The sequence below is a fragment of the Rhineura floridana genome, chromosome 4 (genome assembly GCF_030035675.1).
Source record: "Rhineura floridana isolate rRhiFlo1 chromosome 4, rRhiFlo1.hap2, whole genome shotgun sequence".
NCBI classification, from domain to species: Eukaryota; Metazoa; Chordata; class Lepidosauria; order Squamata; family Rhineuridae; genus Rhineura; species Rhineura floridana.
The window spans coordinates 198,320,200-198,344,201 of NC_084483.1; the positions used below are offsets into that span (position 1 = coordinate 198,320,200).

Consider the following 24,002-nt stretch of genomic DNA (forward strand, 5'->3'; position numbering starts at 1 on the left):
CATACCAGTGGACCTCAGGAGTTCTAGTAAAACACTAAGTGGGCCCCTCCTGAATGAAATTAGCCCACAGCAGGAGTGGCTCACCCTCAGATGTTGTTGGACTCCAGCTCCCATCAGCCCCAGCCAACATGACCAACGGTCAGAGATGATAAGAGTTGCAGTCCAGCAACATCTGGAGGGCCACAGGTTAGCTACCCTTCTTTACGGTGCACGCATGCTGCAGTGTTGTTGACCTTCTAGAAAAACTTGGGGGAGAGGAGCAGAGGCAGGTGGGAAATAGCCTGAGCCAATTTGTTTTAGACCATTGAAATATCTGGATTTATGAATGACAATGAGATTTCTCCCCTTATCCTCTCTGTAGAGAGATGCCGTAACTCAGGGCAAGCAGTAGGAGCCTCGCCATCCATTCTGCAGACCTTTGAGATCTGCAGCTGACATGACCTAAAAACCAACATACTTCACTGATGACTACAGATTGTCATAAAGGTATAAGCTGCACTGGAAGTCAGAGCTATTCTTTCACAGCAAAAAAAAAAAAAAAGGAAAGGAAAAGGAAAAGAAAAAGGAAAAGAAAAAAGAGCAGGCTCTTAGTACAAAAATAGCAGTGCTGCATGGCAGAAGAACATAGTGAAAAAACAGAGGATTGCATTTTCTTTCTTTTCAGGGAAATTATTGGTTCGGGTTTAGACATTCTTTTTTTATAGAATGATAGAAATTCAGCTGTATATCACATATTTCAGCTAGAAGGGGTCTGATTAGCAGAAGGGGGAGATACTTTTGGCCAAGGAAGCAGACCAGCTCCTGCTTAGATGATGGTTGGTCCATCAGGCTTATGATGCATATTTAGTGTATAGAATTCACAGCCACATGATGTGATTTTAGTCTCTAACGTGGCTAGCTTTAGAAGACAACTAGACAAATTAATAGAGAATAGGTCTATCTAAAACAGGGATGAGATTTCTTAGAGTTCCCTGGGAACAGGGACTGATTGTGAAATCACTTCGGGAATTGTAGCTCTGTGACAGGAATTTGTTGTTATGTGCCTTCAAGTCAGTGACCTCCAAGAGCATCTGTTATAAACCACCCTGTTCAGATCTTGTAAGTTCAGGCCTGTGGCTTCCTTTATGGAATCAATCAATCTCTTGTTTGGCCTTCCTCTTTTTCTACTCCCTTCTGTTTTCCCCAGCATTATTGTGGGAATAGGGGGTCTCCTATCAACTCTCAGCTTTCTTAACAAACTACAGTTCCCAATATTCTTTGCAGGAAGCCATGGCTGTTTAAAGTGAAATAATAGTGGAAAAAATGAATGGTGCAGATGTGACCCGACTTAGTTAAACAGAACACCTTCTTCCATAATTGTGTATAGGCCTGTATGATTCAATTATTGTAGTTATTATTGTTGTTGTAATTATTGTTGCTGTTATTTAGATTCCTTACCCATCCTTCGCCACAAGTTTTCACAACGGGTTACAACAATTTAAAGTACAATATTAAAACTCTGAGTATACATTAAGATTGCACTTTTAATTCTGAGTAAACATGCTGTTTTTACTTATTTATCTGCTATATAGCCAGGGCTTCTCAGACAGTTGCCCAGGGCTTCTTACAAAAAGCAAACGTTATAATAAAACAAATTAAAACAAGGATATTAAACCACCACAGTAGAAAAGTAGGGGGGTGAAATTAAAACAAATGCCGAGCATCATAAAAGTAATGTACAAAAGAATTATAAAAGCCTGGGAAAATAAAACAGCTTCTGCTTAGCACTTATATGACAGTGAGCAGAGGCTTGCACTTTGGACTGCAGGCAAGTCTAGACCTGTCATTTTTAATATAAATTTTATTTATTTATTTTATCATACTTGTATACCGCCCCATAGTCGAAGCTCTCTGGGCGGTTTACAGTAACTAAGAACATTAAAACAAATACAATTTAAAACCGATCTTATAAAGACAATTTAAAACACAATTTAAAAATTTAAACAGTATAAAACACACGCTAAAATAAAACCTACAATATTATTATTATTTCCATTTATAGACCACTTACTATCTAAAAGATCTCAAAGTGGCTTACAATAGAACACAAGGTACAATAAAAAACATATCAAATTAATTTACAAAGCAAAATACATAAACAATATCTATATACATAAACATATATATAAACACAGTATAAAAGTCTTATTGAGCACATATAGTTTAGCCAGCTTGGAGGAGGGGTGCTGTGGTCTCATCAAGGATGAACATAAAGAGTTTTTGCATATTAATAATAATAATAATAAAAGTATTTGTACTCCACTCTTAAGCTAAAAAGTCTCCCACCATGGCTTACATATAATTAATTAATACAAGACCATCCCTGCCCGCAGGCTTACTGTCTAAAAGCACAACACACAAGGAAAAAGGAGCAGGGAAGGGAAGAGGGGGGAAAAGCAAACTTGGCCACCAGTTCTTAAATAGTAGCTCTTATAATGATCAGCTGACATTGATACAGTTCAGGTGTAGGAGGTACCTGGTGGGGCTGGTCTTCCAGCAGAGCTGGTGGGATGAGCTCTGCTTCCTACATTTCTCCTGGAGGCAGCCTGATGGAATGCCTGCTGCCAGGTGAGAGCTGCAGAAGAGGAAGCCTGATGGAGTTTTTTTTTTTTTAGTAGAGCTGACGGGATAAGCCCTGCTTCTGATCTCCCCCATTGAGGCAGCCTTGTGGAATGGACACACCCAGATGACAGTTGAGGGAGAAGAGGCCTGATATAGCATCCAAACCAAGATGGCTGGTGAATCTCTAGGAAGCTGATTTTCACATTATTTTCATGACAGTGCAACCAAGTGAAGACTATACCAACAATTCATCTTAAAGGCATCAGGCACAATTTTCAGGTCACCACCCTATGCAGTTCTGCAGGCTGCAGTACCATGAGTAGAACTTCCTCCATTTCAGCAATCTTACAGGTCTAGGTAGGCCTGGCCAGACAGGCTTTCAGATAAACTGGTCCCAATTTGTTCAGGGCTTTATATGTTAACAACAAGACCTTGAACATGGGCTAGTAGCTGATCAGCAACCACTGCAGTTCCCTCTGCACAGGTGTAATATGCATATGTCCAGGTACTGCACTTCAACAACTTGGCCGCTGCATTTGGAAGCTGCAGCTTCCAGACTAATCCCAAGGGAAGCCCCACCTAGAGCACATTGCAGTAGTCTAGTCACGAGATTACCAACGCTTGAATCACGGTGGCCAAGCGATCCCTGTCCAAGAAAAGGCACAGTTGGGGCGGGGAAAATTATACAAATGGCACGTACACTTGAGGTTGCTTTAAAAGAAAAAGCATAGCAACCAACACTGGTTAAAGAGCGACAGCCAACCCTAGCTCTCTGGAGTGCGTACCTAGATCCCTACCAAGTGCATTCCTTTTTTTAGGTTTACACATAAATAATCTTAAATGAACACCAGAATGTGTGAAATGGCCCTGATTTAAAGAGTCATTGACTTCCCAACAACCCACATAAAACAACAGGAAAGAAAAGTGACAGCAGAAGAGCAGGACTCTATTTCATCAGCAGCAAATGGAGGCTGATACAGTCAGCCCCCCCCCTTTTTTTAAAAACCAAACTGGGTTGTTTCCAAATGACTCGTTTGGGTAATGATCCAATGAAACCACTTTCCATTCCCTGTTAATTCTAGCAGGAGAGTTCAGCTTGTACTATTTATTTATTATTATTTAATTTGTATCCTGCCCTTCCAGCAGGAGCCCAGGACGGCAAACAAAGCGCTAAAAACACTTTAAAACATCATAAAAACAGATCTTAAAATACATTAAAACAAAACAGTGTTAAAAACATTTAAAAAAAAAACTTTAAAAAAGGGTTAAAAACATATTATTAAAGAAAACATATTAAAAGCAATTCTAACACAGACGCAGACTGGGATAGGTCTTAACTTAAAAGGCTTGTTGAAAGAGGAAAGTCTTCAAAAGGCGCCGAAAAGATAGCAGAGATGGCGCCTGCCTAATATTCAAGGGGAGGGAATTCCACAGGGTAGGTGCTGCCACACTAAAGGTCCATTTCCTATATTGTACAGAACGAACCTCCTGATAAGATGGTATCTGCAGGAGGCCCTCACCTGCAGAGCGCAGTGATCGACTGGGTACATAAGGGATAAGACGGTCTTTCAGGTATCCTAGTCCCGAGCTGTACAGTATAGGGCTTTGTACACCAAAGCTATAACCTTGAACTTGGCCCGGTAGCAAATGGGCAGCCAGTGCAATTCTTTCAGCAGCGGGGTACTGCGATATTTCCTATTTAAAACAAGGGGAATTTGTGCTGAATCCTAGCTGGATTGTGCCCAGTGCCAAAAACGCTGAAGATGAGAGTATTCCTAGGTGCATTTACTGTCCCATCCCCACATACCACCCCTTCCTTTTAACCACAGGTCTTGTTACTATTTTTTTAACAAAAATCGACACACTTGGCAGCACATGCTGGGGGTGCTATTTCCCCTGGGCTTGCCGGGGGGGGGGGGAAGGCTGTAACTCTGTGGCAGAGCATCTGTCTTTGCAGGCAGAAGGTCCCAGGTTCAATTGCTGGCATCTCCAGGTAGGGCTAGAAAGACCCTTGTCTAGAATCCAGAAGAGCCCCTGCCAGTCAGTGCGAGATGGGCCAATAGGCTGCATCCACGCCAGACATTTATTCCACTTTAAACAGTGATGGCTTCCCCCAAAGAATCCTGGGTAGTGTAGTTTGGGAAGGGTGCTGAGACTTGCTAGGAGACCCTTATTCCCCTCACAGAGCTACAATTCTCAGAGTTCCTTGGGAAGATGGATTGATTGTTAAACCACTCTGGAAATTGGGAGTTTTGTCTCTTAGCAACTCTCAGCACCCATCCCAGATTACACTTCCAGGCAGAGCTTGGAAAAGTTACTTTTTTGAACTACAACTCCCATCAGCCCAATCCAGTGGCCATGTCGGCTCGGGCTGATGAGAGTTGTAGTTCAAAAAAGTAACTTTTCCAAGCACTGCTTCCAGGATTCTCTGGGGGAAGCCATGCCTGTTTTCAAGGGGAATAAATGGTGTCGATTTGGTCTAAGGCTGCAATACACGCCTACTCAGAAGGAAGCCCTATTGGGTTCTATGGGACTTACTCCCAGGTAAGTGCGTGCACTGGATTGCAGCCTACGGAAGCTTCCCCAATTCCATGACGTCGCCGCTACTCCAAGCCTTCTCGCGCGTTCGGGTTGTGTTCTGATGGTTGTTGCTGGTTGGGTTTCTCTGGCAAGGAGGCGTTGTCTGCCCTGCCCTCTCCTCTTCCGATAGGCTGCCCTTGAAGAGAAGGGTGCGGAGGCGAAGGGCGCGCCGGAGCCTCATCCTCCGCGCGCCTGGTAATTTTTGGAGTCATTCATGCCGGGCCCGGGCGCCCACGTGACGAGGCGTTTGGCGTGGGAGCGCCTCCCCGATAGGCTGGCAGTGGCTTTGGCAGCCGCCTGAGGCAAACAGGGACGGAAAGGGAAGCCGGAGGAAGATACAAAGTGGCTGCGGAGGAGACGTTTCTGGGCCGGCGCCGGCGCCAGCCATCAGCGAGCGAGCCAGCCCCGGGCTCTTTTCCAGGGTTAGGGGGTTGGCTTCTTGGGCTCTTCCGGGGGAGGGGGAGAAATAAGGGATATGTGTGGGGGGGTCCCCCTGAAAATGTGGAGTTTCTTCCCCGGGTGGGGTGGGCGAAGTCTCCCAGAATCGCCCGACACCATTAGGCATGCTGGCTGAAGGGAGCTCAAGGAGGAGGGCTACAGGGTTCCCCCACTACTTAGCCAGGCTGTGTTTTTCCTTGGAGTTTCCGAGAAATTGTGAACTCCCGCACCCCGTCTCCTCATTACGCCCCCCCCAACCTCTGCTCCATCCCTTCCTGGGGCGGTTTGCTACTTTCGGGTGTTATTTTATTGTTAATACAGTGGTCATAATTGATAAGCAAAAATGCTTGACGTTGTGAGGGTGGAGTGGGAGCTGCCGTGGAAATGTTTCAGGGTGGAATGTGCTTGCTTAAGTTTCAGCCAGCCAGCCCCCTTGCAGGGTACTCCCTTTCCTCTTCCTTTTCTCTGTGCCCCCCCTCCTCCCAAGTTCTTGGGCAAAATATAGATAATATGTATTCTGTGGTCATTAAGCATGTTCAGTCCTCTTTGCAGTGTTTTGGGAGTCTCAGTGTTTTTCTCACTGTAGTTTTTGTACTTCTGTGAAACGTGAGGTCCCATCTCCCAAACTTGCTGAGACTACAACTCTCATCAGCCACAGACAGCGTTGGCTAGTAGCCAGGGGTGATGGGAGTTGTAGTCTAAACATATCTGGAAGACACTATGTTGACTACCTGTGATTTTTGGTAGTGTCTTATTTGGCCCTTGAGAGCCAGTGTGCTGTAGTGGTTAAGGTGTTGGACTATGACCTGGGAGACCAGCGTTCGAATCCCCACACAGCCATGAAGCTCGCTGGGTGACCTTGGGCCAGTCACTGCCTCTCAGCCTCATGAAAACCCTATTCATAGGGTCACCATAAGTCGGAATTGACTTGAAGGCAGTACATTTACATTTTTTTATTTGGCCCTTGGAAGTTTACAGAAGGTTAAAACCAACAATTCCCTGCTTGCTCTCAGACAAAAGGAGGACAGTAGACAAAAGGAAGGAGTAGAAAAAATGGGATAGAATACAGTATATGAATGGTGATATTATTATTGTTGTGTACTTCCAACCTGCTCTTCTCAGGGCATGGTACAAACACACAATTACAGTGCCATTGTACAAATCTATGGTATGACCATATTTGGAATATGTGTATAGGTCTGGTTGCCTCACCTCAAAAAGAATATTGTAGAGTTGGAAAAGGTTCCGAATAGGGCAACCAAAATGAGCAAGGGGATGAAGCATCTCCCCTATGAGGAAAGGTTGCAGCATTTTGAGCTTTCTAGTTTATAGAAAAAGTGAGTAAGAGCTGACATGATAGAATTGCATAAAATTGTGCATGGCATAGAGAAAGTGGATAGCAAAAAGATTTTTTCCCTCCTAACACTAGAACTCGTGGAGATCCAATGAAGCTGAGTGTTGGAAGATTCAGGACAGACAAAAGGAAGTACTTCTTTACTCAGCGCATAGTTAAACTATGGAATTTGCTACAACAGGAGGCAGTGATGGCCACCAACCTGGATGGATTTAAAAGAGGATTAGACAAATTCATGGAGGTTAAGGCTGTCAATGGCTACTAGTCATAATGGCTATGGTCTGGTCCTGCTTGCATTCAGGTCCTGCTTTGCAGCTTTCCATGGCCATCTGTTTGGCCACTGTGAGAACAGGATGCTGGACTAGATGGGCCACTGGCCTGATCCATCAAGCACCTCTTATTTATTTATTTAAAATATTTCTATGCCACCCTTCTACCCTATAATAAGACACTCAGGGTCTTGTACATAATTGTACATAATAAAAATTGAATACAATAAATATCACAAAAACATTAAAATGAATTAAAATACATAAAATGCAGTTAAAATACTACACACACACATATATAGGGGGAGTGGTACTGAAGGGACTACAGAGGTAAAAATTAACATAGAAGGCATAAAATCAGTGTCAGGCTCTACTCTCAGTCCCTCCCAAAGGCTCTCAGGAACAAGATAGTTTTCACAAGTCTCCAGAAAACCATCAGGGAAGGAGCAGAGCATGCTTCTTGGGATAGGGTATTCCAAAGCTTGGGGGCCACAGCTGAAAAAGCTCTCTCCCATGTGTTCTTATGTTCTTAACCTAAATTAAATAAGAATCAGTTAAAACCATCACATACAAATCAGTTATAATTACCAAAAGTATAAATTAGCATTGCAGTAGGAGCAACTAAAAACAGCATTTAAGACTCCCAAGTTAATGAAGCTGCAAGATGGGGTCCTCGCTCTCCATCGGAGCCAGGCCTTACCACAAGGTATGCTGGGTCTTGCTGCTGCTTTTGACCTTGTTCTTAGAATTGCCACCTTTTTTTCTGGCCTGCTAATGTGTCTTTCACAACAGCCTGGCACACAGGAAAAATTCGGCTGCTTAATTTCTCATAATGCTGGAACCCATTGGGACCATCCAGTGATGATGAATGTTGAAAGGATTCAGGACAGACAAAAGGTTAAATTCACTCTCATAGGAGGCAGTGAAGGCCACTGACTTGGATGGCTTTAAAAGAGTATTAGGCAAATTCATGGAGGAGAAAGCTACCAATGCCTACTAGGCCTGATGGCTATGTCTCCAGTTGCTGGGGAACATAAGTGGAGAGAGTACTGTTGTGTTTAGGTCCTGTCTGTGAGCTTCCCATAGGTACTTGGTTGGCTTCTGCTCTTGATGGTCCTTTGGTCTGAACTGTTCTTTGCCCACCGCTAAATCTCCATACCAAGGAAAGCTTCCCCTCTGACATTTCTATTTGACAGGCTGCTGTTGAGTTCACAGAAGCAGGACTGGAGAAAAGAACAGTGAGCCAGTACCCTTTTGTTGTAGGAAGGCAGATGTTCGAAAGGCAAAGGTCCGGGAGAATTACATTGTGATGGTGCTTCCATCCAGCTTTGTTGAGCATTTGCCCTGATTTGTTTGCAGGGAGATCACACAATGTTAGCTAGTTCTTGAACATTCACTCTGATTTGTTTGTGGGGAAGTTAGGTGACGTCGTGTTAATCCCACACTTTCCAGTGCAGTTTGCTGTCAATTTCCTTAATGCAAGAAGTCAGGATCTTTTGGAGAATCACACAAGTTCAGTTTGTTGGTATGGGAGTGAATCCCACCTGCAAAGAGTGACTACAGTAGAGTTAGGCATTCAGTAAATAGTATACGGATAAAAGTTGCCCTGGGCTCCTACTGGGAGGAAGGGTGGGGTATAAATCAAATAATAAATAAAAATAATTTGCTACTTTCTCTCCCCCCCTTTCTCCAATTAAGGTGTGATGCCTCCTAAAAGGCGTGGAAAAAGCAACCTCCCTATACCTCTTCAAGAAGGAGTAATACTGAAAGATACTGAAAGAAGGGAGTGGAGACTAGGGCGTATGATTGCCCAGGGAGGATTTGGCCTGATCTACCTAGGTAAAGTACAGACTGTAGCCAGTGTTAACTGCAGGGGAAAAAATAATCTGTGTGTGTGTGTGTGTGTGTGTGTGTGTGCGCGAGAGAGAGAGAGAGAGAGAGAGAGGATGGCAAACACCATGATTAGGAGACCAAAGGTTTTCCTGCACAACTATACAATGACTGAAAGCTGGATGGAATATTTTAGGAGATCCCTTGTGATTAAGAAGGTATATTTTTCCACTTTAGTTTTGGCTGGGAAAGGGTATAAAAGGCCACAGTTTAGCATAGTTAAATGAAATGAAACGGTACTAAATTATATGTGTGGTGCTCATTTTATTCATTTGCTTTTTTTAATAGAATGGATGTATGATTTGTATTCTGTTTATATTTTATATTAATGTTTATATTGTATGTTGTGCATAAGGTCTCCTCCTATGCTTTGATCTGGAGGAAGGGTGAAGTATAAAACTTGGAAACAAATAATGTTTTGCTTCTGAATAGTAACCAAGATCAGCCCCAGAAATCCAGCGCACATATGGCAACGTGTAATTGATTAAAAATGGTTGTGTTTTTAAGTATTATGTCCCGTTTTTCCTTCGTTCCAAGGATGGTGTTATGGGGTTGAGCTCATTATATCCTCACAACAATCCTGCAAGGGAGGTTAGGCTGAGCTGGTTAGATGACTGGCCTAGGGTCACCCACTGAGCTTTGTGGCTGAACAAGTGATGTGAATACAGGTCTGAGCAGACCACTAAACCACACTGGTGTGCAGAACACTCTATTCAGCAAGTGATTTTTTTAAAAGGGATCACTTTTTTCAATTAAGGAAGTGTAAACAGGCCAACAGCATATATTTTTTATTTATGAATGGTGTTTAGTTCCCACCATTCCTCCAAGATTTTTGGTTCTTCCTCCCTCTGTTTTTATCCTCATGACAACCCTCTAAGGTAAGTTAGGCTGAATGACTAGTCCAAGGTCAATCAATGAGGTTTGTGTCAAAGTGGGGATTTGAACCCTGCTCTTCCCAGTCCTAGTCCAGCATTCTAACCACCATACCACATAGGCTTTGCCCACTAACCACAATGATCTGTAGGTTGTATCCAGCTAAATTATATTCATAGTAGATCCATTGCAATTAGCAGGCCGAAGATAGCCATGTCCATTAATTTCAGCGAGTCTGCTCTGAGTAACATTGGATATAACCCAATGAGTCGGAGCTCCTTCCCCACCAAGAAAGGGAGGAGTCTTTGGAGCTCTTACATTTAAGGGAACTTCCCAATTGGTCTTTGGTTCTATGCCTGTGATTTTAATTTTTACATTGGTCAAAACTTGCTACTTTCCTTCTTAGTGGTTTCTGGGTATTTGCCTTCTGTTGTGATAAAAGTTAGCTCTTCTCTCAAATAGTAAAATTTCTCTGTTGCTTTCAAGCACGTTGTCATAACTGTGAGGCAGGGGTGGGGTACCTGTGGCCCTCCAGATGCTGTGGGTGCTTATACATGTGATGACTACAATTTCTATGGTGTGTGAAGTGCTCTCCCATTTATACAAGCATGAAAGCAGAGCTGCTGTAGGAACACCAGAGACGCTTCCTAGTCAACTGCAGCGCCTCCTGTTTGACAGAATTGTGGCACAAGATTCTCTCTCCCTCATCAATGTGTTATACTGTATAGTTCTCCCTGCAAGAAGAGTGTTTTCTCTTTTCAAGGGGCCTTTCACCCCCGTTTTGTATTTGTCTGCTCTCTGTATGTCTTGGTGTAAGGTTATACTTCTGTTTGTTTTGTTTTATTTCTAATATTAAGAACATAAGAAGAGCCTGCTGGATCAGGCCAGTGGCCCATCTAGTCCAGCATCCTGTTCTCACAGTGGCCAACCAGGTGCCTGGGGAAAGCCCACAAGCAGGACCCGAGTGCAAGAACACTCTCCCCTCCTGAGGCTTCCGGCAACTGGTTTTCAGAAGCATGCTGCCTCTGAGTAGGGTGGCAGAGCACAGCCATCACGGCTAGTAGCCATTGATAGCCCTGTCCTCCATGAATTTGTCTAATCTTCTTTTAAAGCCATCCAAGCTGGTGGCCATTACTGCATCTTATGGGAGCAAATTCCATAGTTTAACTATGCGCTGAGTAAAGAAGTACTTCCTTTTGTCTGTCTTGAATCTTCCAACATTCAGCTTCTTTGAATGTCCACGAGTTCTAGTATTATGAGAGAGGGAGAAGAACTTTTCTCTATCCACTTTCTCAATGCCATGCATAATTTTATACACTTCTATCATGTCTCCTCTGACCCGCCTTTTCTCTAAACTAAAAAGCCCCAAATGCTGCAACCTTTCCTCGTAAGGGAGTCGCTCCATCCCCTTGATCATTCTGGTTGCCCTCTTCTGAACCTTTTCCAACTCTATAATATCCTTTTTGAGATGAGGCGACCAGAACTGTACACAGTATTCCAAATGCGGCCGCGCCATAGATTTATACAACGGCATTATGATATCGGCTGTTTTATTTTCAATACCTTTCCTAATTATCGCTAGCATGGAATTTGCCTTTTTCACAGCTGCCGCACACTGGGTCGACATTTTCATCGTGCTGTCCACTACAACCCTGAGGTCTCTCTCCTGGTCGGTCACCGCCAGTTCAGACCCCATGAGCGTATATGTGAAATTCAGATTTTTTGCTCCAATATGCATAATTTTACACTTGTTTATATTGAATTGCATTTGCCATTTTTCCGCCCATTCACTCAGTTTGGAGAGGTCTTTTTGGAGCTCTTCGCAATCCCTTTTTGTTTTAACAACCCTGAACAATTTAGTGTCGTCAGCAAACTTGGCCACTTCACTGCTCACTCCTAATTCTAGGTCATTAATGAACAAGTTGAAAAGTACAGGTCCCAATACCGATCCTTGAGGGACTCCACTTTCTACAGCCCTCCATTGGGAGAACTGTCCGTTTATTCCTACTCTCTGCTTTCTGCTTCTTAACCAATTCCTTATCCACAAGAGGACCTCTCCTCTTATTCCATGACTGCTAAGCTTCCTCAGAAGCCTTTGGTGAGGTACCTTGTCAAACGCTTTTTGAAAGTCTAAGTACACTATGTCCACTGGATCACCTCTATCTATATGCTTGTTGACACTCTCAAAGAATTCTAATAGGTTACTGAGACAGGACTTTCCCTTGCAGAAGCCATGCTGGCTCTGCTTCAGCAAGGCTTGTTCTTCTATGTGCTTAGTTAATCTAGCTTTAATAATACTTTCTACCAGTTTTCCAGGGACAGAAGTTAAGCTAACTGGCCTGTAATTTCCGGGATCCCCTCTGGATCCCTTTTTGAAGATTGGCGTTACATTTGCCACTTTCCAGTCCTCAGGCACGGAGGAGGACCCGAGGGACAAGTTACAGTACCACTTCGGTACTGGATCCTTGCCCCTCCTGGCTGATAAAAACTAGCAGGAATGGAACAGGTAGCTGGGCCAAGGAAGTGATAAATGCCTCTTTACGAGAGGGAGTGGTCCCGGGCTGTCTGAAAGAGGCAGTGGTGAGACCACTCCTGAAAAAGCCTTCCTTGGACCCAGACAATTTTAACTGCTACATTCCTGGGCAAGGTCTTGGAACGGGTGGTTGCTGGCCAGCTCCAGGCGCTATTGGATGAAACTGATTATCTAGATCCATTTCAATCGGGTTTTAGGCCCGGTTTTGGCACTGAGACAGCCTTGGTCGCCCTGTACGATGACCTATGTCGGGGAAGAGACAGAGGGAGTGTAACTCTGTTGATTCTCCTTGATCTCTCAGCGGCTTTTGATACCATCGACCATGGTATCCTTCTGGAGAGGCTTGCGGAGTTGGGAGTTGGAGGTACTGCTTGGCAGTGGTTCCGCTCCTACTTGGCGGGTCATCTCCAGAAGGTAGTGCTTGGGGAACATTGCTCGACACCGCAGGCTCTCCAATATGGGGTCCCGCAGGGGTCAGTTTTGTCCCCCCTGCTTTTTAATATCTACATGAAGCCGTTGGGTGCGGTCATCAGGAGTTTTGGAGTGCGTTGTCATCAGTATGCTGATGACACGCAGCTCTACTTCTCCTTTTCATCTTCAGGTGAGGCTGTCGATTTGCTGAACCGTTGCCTGGCTGCGACAATGGACTGGATGAGAGTTAACAGACTGAAGCTCAATCCAGACAAGACTGAGATGCTGTTGGTGGACGGGTTCTCTGATCGGATGGTGGATATATACCCTGACCTGGACGGGGTTACACTCCCCCTAAAGGACCGGGTTCGTAGTCTGGGAGTCGTTTTAGACTCTTCCCTCTCACTTGAGGCTCAAGTAGCCTCGGTGGTTAGGAATGCGTTTTACCAACTTCAGTTGGTAGCCCAGCTACGTCCCTATTTGAGTAAAGAGGACCTTACATCAGTGGTACATGCTCTGGTAACCTCACGTTTGGATTACTGTAATGCGCTTTACGTAGGGCTACCTTTGAAGACAGTTCAGAAGCTACAACTAGTGCAAAATGCGGCAGCCAGATTGCTGACAAGGACCAAGTGGTCCGAGCATATAACACCTGTTCTGGCCAGCTTGCACTGGTTGCCAATATGTTTCCGGGCTAGATTCAAAGTGTTGGCATTAACCTATAAAACCTTACACGGTGCGGGACCACGATACCTTGCGGAACGCCTCTTCCGATATGAACCGGCCCGTGCACTACGTTCTGCTACGAAGGCCTTCCTCCGGGTTCCAACTCACAGGGAGGCCCGGAGGGTGATGACAAGATCTAGGGCCTTCTCAGTGGTGGCCCCCGAACTATGGAACAGTCTCCCCGAGGAAGTACGCCTGGCGCCGACTCTGCTCTCCTTCCGGCGCCAGGTCAAAACCTTCCTATTCTCTGAAGCATTTTAAGTTACACTGATTTACTTTTAAAAATGTTTATTGTATTGGATTGTTGATTGTATTTTAGTATTATTTTGTTATTCATTGTATTTTTATGCTATTTTATGTTCACTGCCCAGAGAGCTATTGCTAGTCGGGCGGTATATAAATTTAATAAATAAATAAATAAATAAATAAATATATTTTTGTTAGCAGATCAGCAATTTCACCTTTGAGTTCTTTGAGAACTCTCGGGTGGATGCCATCCGGGCCTGGTGATTTGTCAGTTTTTATATTGTCCATTAAGCTTAGAACTTCTCATTACCACTATTTGTCTTAGTTCCTCAGAATCCCTTCCTGCAAATGTTAGTTCAGGTTCAGGGATCTGCCCTATATCTTCCACTGTGAAGACAGATGCAAAGAATTCATTTAGCTTCTCTGCAATCTCCTTATCGTTCTTTAGTACACCTTTGACTCCCTTATCATGCAAGGGTCCAATTGTCTCCCTAGATGGTCTCCTGCTTTGAATGTATTTATAGAATTTTTTGTTGTTGGTTTTTATGTTCTTAGCAATGTGCTCCTCAAAATCTTTTTTAGCATCCCTTATTGTCTTCTTGCATTTCTTTTGCCAGAGTTTGTGTTCCTTTTTATTTTCTTCATTCGGACAAGACTTCCATTTTCTGAAGGAAGGCTTTTTGCCTCTAAGAGCTTCCTTGACTTTGCTCGTTAACCATGCTGGCATCTTCTTGGCCCTGGCGGTACCTTTTCTGATCTGCGGTATGCACTCCAGTTGAGCTTCTAATATAGTGTTTTTAAACAACTTCCAAGCATTTTCGAGTGATGTGACCCTCTGGACTTTGTTTTTCAGCTTTCTTTTTACCAGTCCCCTCATTTTTGTGAAGTTTCCTCTTTTGAAGTCAAATGTGACCGTGTTGGATTTTCTTGGCAATTGGCCATTTACATGTATGTTTAATTTAATAGCACTGTGGTCACTGCTCCCAGTCGGTTCAACAACACTTACATCTCGCACCAGGTCCCGGTCCCCACTGAGGATTAAGTCCAGGGTTGCCGTCCCTCTGGTCGGTTCCATGACCAACTGGTCTAGGGAATAGTCATTTAGAATATCTAGAAACTTTGCTTCTTTGTCATGACTGGAACACATATGCGGCCAGTCTATGTCCGGGTAGTTGAAGTCACCCATTACTACCACATTTCCTAGTTTGGATGCTTCCTCAATTTCATATCTCATCTCAAGGTCTCCCTGAGCATTTTGATCAGGGGGACGATAGATCGTTCCCAGTATTAAGTCCCTCCTGGGGCACGGTATCACCACCCACAACGATTCTGTGGAGGAGTCTGCCTCTTTTGGGGTTTCGAGCTTGCTGGATTCAATGCCTTCTTTCACGTATAGAGCGACTCCGCCACCAATACGTCCTTCCCTGTCCTTCCGATATAGTTTATATCCAGGGATAACCGTATCCCACTGGTTTTCTCCATTCCACCAGGTCTCCGTTATGCTCACTATATCAATGCTCTTCTCTAAGACCAAGCACTCCAGTTCTCCCATCTTGGTTCGGAGGCTCCTAGCATTAGCGTACAGGCACTTGTAAGCAGTGTCTCTCTTCAAGTGTCTTTGGCACTTGTGGTTAGGCCTGTGGTAATTTTGCTCTTCTGAATTTATATCTTGTGCCCCTGCTCTCACAATGCCTACTTCTAGGCCTACCTAAATATTTTTAGACTGCTTTTCACCATGTAGGGTTGCTAAGTTATTTATGCAACAATCAAACAATCCATGAATCAAAAGTAATACACAGTTTAAAATGGATTTGTTGTTATATGCTTTCAAGTTGATTACGACTTATGGCAACCCGGTGAATCTTTTTTGGATATATCCATAGGGTTTTCATGGTAAGAGGTATTCAGAGGTGGTTTAGCATTGCCTTCCTCTAAGCCCATGGCACCTGGTATTCCCAGGCTGTCTCCCATCCAAGCGCTAACCAGGCCTGATCCTGCTTAGCTTCCGAGATCAGACAGGTTTGGGCCATGGGTAAAAACTTAAGTTCTGTACTTAGGCAGTAGAACTTACTTAAAATGCCTGCTGAAATAGAAAAGTCTTTGTTAAGCACCTGAAGTTCAACAGGGAGTCAGCCTGCCTGATCTCAGCTAGGAGGGAGTTCCACAGATCTGGGCAAACAGTCCTGAATGTAGGGGCTCCTAGTGAATATTCACCTGTATTTTAATGTGGTTTTATTCTGTTGTACACCGCCCTGAGAGCTTGTCGCTAAAGGGCGGTCTAAAAGTACAATAAATAAATAAATAAATAATAGGAACTGTGCCTCTGAGCCTTGGGGGGCTGCTGACAGAGACTGCCCTGAGGATCTCAGTGACTGGGCAGGAATATAAGGAATCAGGTGGTCCTTAAGGCATTCTGGACCTTTGTTCTTAGGTACCTTGTAAATTAATACAAGAACCTTGAACTTGGCCAGATGTTATATAGCACCTGCCTGGAAGTACCTGTTGACAGCTGTAAGCTGAAATGTAGAACAGCTGTTTCCCAAGGGATCACGTGGACTCAGTATGTTTCTGAATACCCATTGCTGGAAACTGCGCTCTTGCACTCGGGTCCTGCTTGTGGGCTTTGCATTAGGGCATCTGGTTGGCCGCTGTGAGAACAGGATGCTGAAATAGATGGGCCACTCGTGCAGAGGTTTTTGCAAGGGGAGTAGAAGTGGCTTCATTTAGCCACTTTCACTAAGGATCCTCATTCCTTCTACAGCTGATTAGGAAGACCAATGGCAAGGATGCAGGCCAACAGGTTAGAAAGAGAATTCCCCAGAAATCTTTGTTTTTGGGAGTCCTTAAGGGGAGGCAGGGGTTAGTGCCCAATAATTCGCAAGGATATTTGTTCCTTAAATTGGCACTGAGATATGGCACTAGCTGTATTGTGGAGGATACTCCTGAAATTGGCATCTAGACCCTGTTGAAACTGGCATGCCACCTTCGGAATGGGCACGGAGACAGGATAGCAGATGGTCAAGAGCTGAGCTGTGCCAGAAGCCACCATGCATAGCTCAGTTAAGCATCCAAAGCCCACAGAGACAGCCAAAAATGCCAAAGCACATCACTTTTACTCCTAAGGTTAAAGTCAGATCTGAAAGTCAAATAGGAATTGAAAATTTAAAGCTGAGATTCTCAGGAAGCTGGGTTCTGCACCCAGTACCGAATATTACATATTTGTTCTGCTCTAGTGAAGAATTGCGGCCTATTTATGTTTGTGGATATGTTGCGAGGGAAGTGGAAGTGGCTTCATTTGGCCACTGTGTCTATGGATCTTCATTCCTTGTGCAGCTAATTAAGAATACCAATAGCAAGGATGTAAGCCAGTGTGTGAGAAAGAGGAATCCGTGGAAATCATTGCTCCTGGGTGGTCCATAAGGAGATGCAGTGACATCCCCATAATCATAATTATTTAGGATACTAACAGTGAGTACCTGGAAATTAAATATTGCCAGCATTCTGCTATCTGTGCCGGGTTAAAAATTATATGGGATCAATTTGGAGGTGGTAATAAGAATCTTTGACTAGTTCAACTAGGACAGACTTCCTTAACCTTATGTCCTCCAGACACTTTGGACGCCCGTCTCGCATCATCTCCAGTCAGTGTTCAGGGATGATGCAAGATGTAGTCCAAAACTTCTGGAAGGCACCAAGTTGGGGAAGGCTGATTTAGGAGTGCATTCTTTTGAGAGCAGTTCTTGTGCAGGGAATAGTAAATGCCACTGGTCTATGCTTATGTCCTGACCCCTCCCTACCCCTACACACATTTCCACATCATTTGTGGAAACTTTGAAGGCTGATTGGAAGCTGCAGCTAGTGCATGATGCAGCTGCCAGGTTGCTGGTTGGCGCTCAACAATCTGAACAAGCTATGCCAGTTCTGGGTCAACAGCATTGATTGTGTGTTCATTTGTGGGCCTAGTAATTAAAGTGTTTAAAGACCATAATGGCCTGGTCCTAAGTGACCTTAGGGACAGCTGTTGCCCACATGAGCCCGCCTGAGCCTTAAGGTTGGCCTTTCTGTCCTGCCATAATGGAAATATGGTTGGTGGATACCACAAAAGGGTGGCACCACCGTTGTGACTTCCCCGGTGTCTCTGTGTTTAGGTTGGCAGTGAAGATGCTTTGACTCAGTCAGGCTTTTTGTGTAATTGTACTGCCGTTTTAATTGTCCTTGTGCTGCCTCTGTTGCTGCTGCTGTAGCAGAGTACTTGTTTTTATTGGTATTTTAATCTAATTGCATGCCATGCAGGAAAGTGGCTTATTAGTGACATGAACCAAGAGGAAATCCAAAACCGTTTTTGTGAGACTGCTAGAAATCCTGGTGATCCTCGGGTGAGGATCAGTATAGCCCAATCGTTAAGTGGCTTGAGTTTGCATGTTCAAAGCAGCATATACATTGCAGAAGGGAGGAGGAGCACTGCATGAATCTTCAGTGTGCTTCAAATGAGGGGTTTGGAGGAGCTGGAAGCTCATGAAAACCAAAGTGCATTCTGTTGAATCCCCTCTTCTTCCTGCCTCTGCCCCTTTGCTATAGTATTACATCATGGAACATAAGGAATTGAGGGTTGCAAAGATTTCACAATGCCCAGTCAAGACCCTGACACAGGGATAGGTCAGCACATCCTGGTAGCCCCCATATGATTATCAGAGGGGTTTCCCCCCACCCATGAACCACTTGAAAATTCCTTATGGTCTTGGCGGACCAGTTAATGAATTTTTCTGCCTGTTGCCGCAATTGTAATGCGCTGTGCAAGATGCGGTGTGATTTTTTAGCTGTATTTTTTATTGCTGCTTATGTAACCAAGGTTATCATACTTTGGACACATCATGGGAAGACCTGATTCACTAGAAAAGACATCAATGCTGGGGAAAACAGAAGGGAGTAGAAAAAGAGGAAGGCCAAACAAGAGATGGATTGATTCCATAAAGGAAGCCACAGACCTGAACTTACAAGATCTGAACAGGGTGGTTTATAAACAGATGCTCTTGGAGGTGACTGATTCATAGGGTCGCCATAAGTCGTGATCTACTTGAAGGCATATATAAAATGCCACAGAAGAAATAGAAGCAGCAATAAAAATACAATTGAAAATCAATATGAATTTTTTAATATGGACATGCCGTGGACCATCTGAATGAAGCTTGCGGACCACAGTTTGGGAGCCTCTGATCTACACAATCACTTGGGAAACAAGGCTGCTTTTAGCTGCAGGAGCTTCCTGATCTAATACAGCACCAAACCAGGGAGAACCACCTCATTTTTGTCAGAATTGTGGCACAAGCTGAAGTCCAGGTTCTGTCTCTCTAGCGCAGCCTTTCCCAACCAGTGTGCCTCCAGATGTTGTTGGACCACAACTCCCATCTTTCGTGTCCATTGGCAATGCTAGCTGAGGCTGATGGGAGCTGTGGTCCAACAACATCTGGAGGCGCTCTGGTTGGGATAGGCTGCTGTAGTGTATGAGTGTATAATACCGTATAGTCCTCTGCAGAGGAAGAGCTTGTTTTTCCCAAGGGCTTCTTGTTTTGTGTTTCGTTTTTGCACATTCTCTGTGTCTCTTGCTGCATGGTAATGCTTCTGTTGCAGGGGTGAATGCATGTTCTGAGCACCCTTAAGTGCAGTGTTTTCCACCTGGGAAAATAAAATGTTCCCTTGCACCACACATTCATTTTGCTGTCTGTTGCATGGACCTAGGGCACATCTAGACGGCCTGTTTTTTGATCCTGTGTTCTAATTGGTTTGCATAGAGGCTAGACAGTGTTGATTATTTAGGGTGCAGTCATATTGCATGATTTGTTTGTGGGGAGGTTAGTTGATGCGTCAAAGCAAGTGCTAGCCCATGCTTACCAGTGCATCTTTCCCTTCAGTTTTCTTGTCACAAAAAGTCCAGTCTTTTGGGGATCATGCTACTCATGAATGCTTCTGTGTAGGTGCATACCTCTGCAGAAGCATTTGCAGGTAGTTCGATGCTTATAAAAATATGATATAGTAAGATACATATATACACACACAGAAGAGGAGACAGCAACACAACCTTTTCCTTCTCTCCTCTCCACACTTTTCACTTTTTAAACATTTTGTTATTTTAATTTTGGTTACTTTTTGCTTTGGACATGGTGCGCTCTACCTCTGTGCATCTCCCAGCCGCTTCATGGGACTCCTCTGGGTCTCCCAAACACAGATTGGTTTTGGGCCAACTCAGCTCCTTCAGTGCTGTCGCATTAACTGTTTTCAAGCTATTCACTTTACTAGTTTCGATACAAGTGCAAGGATTGGAGGGCAGGAGAAGAGAGGGGTAAAACTAAACAAATGTAAAGAAAAAATGCTTTGGGAGAGAAACCAAATGTTTTGAAGAACAACATTGCCATTTTTACTTCCTGATTCTGAAACAGGCAGTGATGGCCACCAACTTGGGTGGCTTCAAAACAAGATTAGATGAAGATAAAGAAGGCTATTGATGGCTACCAGCCATAATGCCTATGTTCTACCTCCACTGTTGGAAGTGGTATTCCAGTTGCCTGGAATCACAAGTGGAGAGTGTGCTCTTGTACTCAGGTCCTGCTTGCAGGCTTCCCAGAAGCATCTGGTGAGAATAGTATGCTGGACTTGATGGGCCATTGGCCTTATCCAGCAGGCTCTTCGTATGTTGTTAAAAAAAATCCCATCATATTGTGATGTTAGTATGCAAAACCTAAGAATTATTTCAGGGGAAATAATTACTCTTCAAATTTCCATAAACACTGGATTAAAAAAAAACACCACTGGGTGTGAGCTTTCTCTCTCACACACACACACTTTCTTGAGGCCATTGGTGTTTGCAAAATGAGCATCTGTTGCCAAAACCTCCGGCAGTAGCAATGAGATCAGCTGTGGACAGGAGTTGGGAATCCTATTTAATTGCCAATAGGCATATTTTTTGCTCTTCCCACTGTGTAAACTTTGCCTACAAAACCGACTCCCTAAGATCTACGGCAGACACTTTCTCCATTATTCCAAGAGATGATTGCCATGAAAATGAACCTCTGCAAGTGAAAGCTGGCAGGCTCCAGCTGGCAGATAAAACCAGCAAGTTTCTTTGTCGGACTTCTGGGTGCCATGGTGCCAGGCTGTCAGTGAGCGGGGAGAGGGGGAAAGGCAATTTCCTCCAGAAGTGTGCTCCAGTGTTACTTCTTGCTTATTAAAACTAATAAAAGCTGTGGGGAAGCTCCATAGCACAGTGGCAAAGCACATGGTGTGCATGCAGAAGATGTCACTTTCAGTCTCTAGACAGCAGGGCTGATAGCAAGACCAATCTGAATAGACAATACTGGGCTAGATGGGCCAAATATCTGCCTCATAGGGGCTCCATTTGTGGAAGGACCATAGCTCAGTGGCAGAGCTGCTGCTGTGTGTGCAAAAGGTCCCAAGTTCAATCCTCGCCATTATTTTATTTATACTCCACCTTTCCTCCAAGGAGCTCAAAGTGGTGTGCATGGTTCTCCCGTCTCCATTTGATTCTCACAACAATCCTGTGAGATAGGTTAGGCTGAGACAGAATGACTGGCCCAAGGTCACTCGGTGTACTTCATAGTGGTGATTTGAACCCTGGTCTCACAGGTCACAATCCAACACTCTAGCTGTTACACCATCTCCAGGTAAGGGCCAAGAAATGCTCTTCTCTGAAAACCTGGAGAGTCGCTGGCAGTCAGTATATAGCAGGGTTCCCAAACTGTGGTCCACAAGTGTTATTCAGCCAGCCTGTGGCATGTCTGTAAACGTACAATTAAAAATCATGCAGCACCTGTGGTTCCTTTTTGTCTGATTTCTACACAACTCTCACCTTTGAATGTCCATACGTATCCACCTCATAATGCTCACTAATAATGGTATTGGGTTGACTTCATCTGTGGTCACTGTTCAGTAATGGCGACCTCTTATTTCCCAGCAAAACACTTCAGCAGCCATGATGATCTACTTCAGGGGTTCCCAATCTGTGGTCTGTGAGTTTCATTCAGGGGTCTGCTGTGTCTCTGTGGAGGTAAACATTCCTCCATTAGTGCCCGGAATAGAGGGAATTTTGACAGATGCAATTTGTCATATTACCATGCTGCAGAGGGCTGAGAAATTCCCCCTTTTCTGCCAAGTACTGCTCCTTGGCCCACCTTTTCCTCCTCAAGTTGGTGGGTTCAAGTATCCACTCTGCTACATTTTCCACTGGGTTTGTTGGGAGCAATTTGCTGATCTCTTGCCCTCATTTTGTTATCTGTAGAAATAGGCATAAATGGGTAATAGGGATTTTTTTTAAAAAAAATCTCTGAAAGTGGTTATGAAGGGAGTAAAAGTCTACATATGTATCTTAATTCAACCATTTCCAGTGAGAGTCTCGTTATGCAATGGGAAGATATTTTCTTTACTGTACTTTTATCTTTGATTTTATGATACTGCGCTTTGTTATTTTTATCTTATTTTTGTATTGCCACCTAGATATTTTAAAATATTAATCTGTTTAGCAAGGCTTTTAAATACGTATTGCTATTGCTGTTATTAAATGGCAAGATTTGCAAGTTACATATCCTAGAGTATCTTTTGCTGCTTGGTTTAAATTCTGTAGACGGATCTATGTACCCATAACCCGTATTTCTCTCCTTCCATCCACATTTTATCCTGCAGCTTCCCCTCGCCTTGATGTTCCTGTTGAAGACAGTGCAGTGCATGTCATTAAAGTGGTAACTTCCATACTTTTTTTTAAAAAAAAAAACCTTGGCACAGGGCTGTAAGTTGCTCTGAGCCCTCTAGATGTCCTCCTTTATTGCCCATTCAAGAAGATTTATGAATGAATGAATCTTTATTTTTACCCCGCCCTTTTTCCAAAACTGGAACTCAGGGCGGCTTACAAATAAAAACTACTCATAGGTAAAAAACATACAAAAATATACAATTAAAATAGAATTAAACTATTCGTAACATTAAAATCATGAAACATACACTTAAGATACTAAAACAATTATCTCATGAAGGTATCTAATGATACATGCCCCCACTTTCATTGCAACATCATTCAGGTCAGAGAGTGGCTGCAGTGATTGGAGTAGCGAGGAGGAGACTTCAAACAAAGCCATCATGAGTATAGTGGCTACATTGTGAACCAGGAATTGTCTACTAAATGGGGAGGTGACCTTTATGCTTAAATATTGAAGGCCTGCCAGGTTTGACTGTAGGGAGGAAGGCCTCTTCTCCTTTCCCCACCACATCATTAAGACCAGTGCCAAAGGCCAGTGCTGTCTCCTGTAGTACTCCATGGGGGCCACTGGAAAGCAAGTGAGCCCATATCTGCATGGCCATACCCTATGACCTATTTCTGAAGGATGTAATCTTTGGAAAGACAAGAGCCATAATTTTTGCATGTTAACTTGTTATTTATTGAGTTGGATCCAGACTAAACTAATCAAACTCTGTTCCCATTGATATCAATGGGACTTAGATCATGACCATGTGTTCTAAGCACACTGCCCCACAGTGGTGTTCTGTAGAGAGATATGAGTACATAACTCCCTTTTTCTATAAATGCAGTTATTGTGACACTTCATTATCCTTCCATTTACAGCTCTAACCCTTATTTGATAACTAGATGCTCGCATAAAGAAAATACTTGCACGTTACCTTCTCAGTCCCTCCAAGGCTTGCGCTGTAGAAAAGACTTGCAAGTTGTGTATACACCATATGTTTAAAATGCATTATTTCCCCCAAAGAATTCTGGAAGCTGTAGTTTGCCCTGCATGGAGCTACAGTTTCCAGAACCCTTAACAAACAATAGTTCCCAAGATTCTTTGGGAGAAGCCGTGTGCTTTAAATGTATGGTATGTACACAGTCTCAGATGCATGAGGAAAAAAAACTTCCCTTTAGTTGCAAGTAACATTCATTAATTTGATGCATTCAGCTTGTTTGTTCATTTTTAAATACAGGAATATCTTGAAAATGGACCCTTGTTTTCTGAACTGAAATTCTACCAGCGAGCTGCAAAACAAGAGCATAGTAAGTCACAGTGGCAGAAGAGTTTCA

The 24,002-nt window shown here is 43.8% G+C and overlaps 1 protein-coding gene across 3 annotated transcripts in view; it reads left to right on the plus strand.

The window, feature by feature from the left end:
- The first annotated feature begins 5,249 nt into the window (after window positions 1–5,249).
- The window catches only part of VRK2 (VRK serine/threonine kinase 2), a 92,371-nt gene continuing 73,618 nt past the window's right edge, over window positions 5,250–24,002 (plus strand). For 2 of the 3 annotated variants that reach the window (XM_061625773.1, XM_061625776.1), the window contains exons 1-4: window positions 5,383–5,603; window positions 8,941–9,081; window positions 22,613–22,668; window positions 23,906–23,975. In XM_061625773.1, coding sequence (XP_061481757.1) covers window positions 8,946–9,081; window positions 22,613–22,668; window positions 23,906–23,975 — 262 coding nt within the window. In that variant the 5' untranslated portion in view covers window positions 5,383–5,603; window positions 8,941–8,945. The other variant, XM_061625774.1, reaches the window with a different exon arrangement.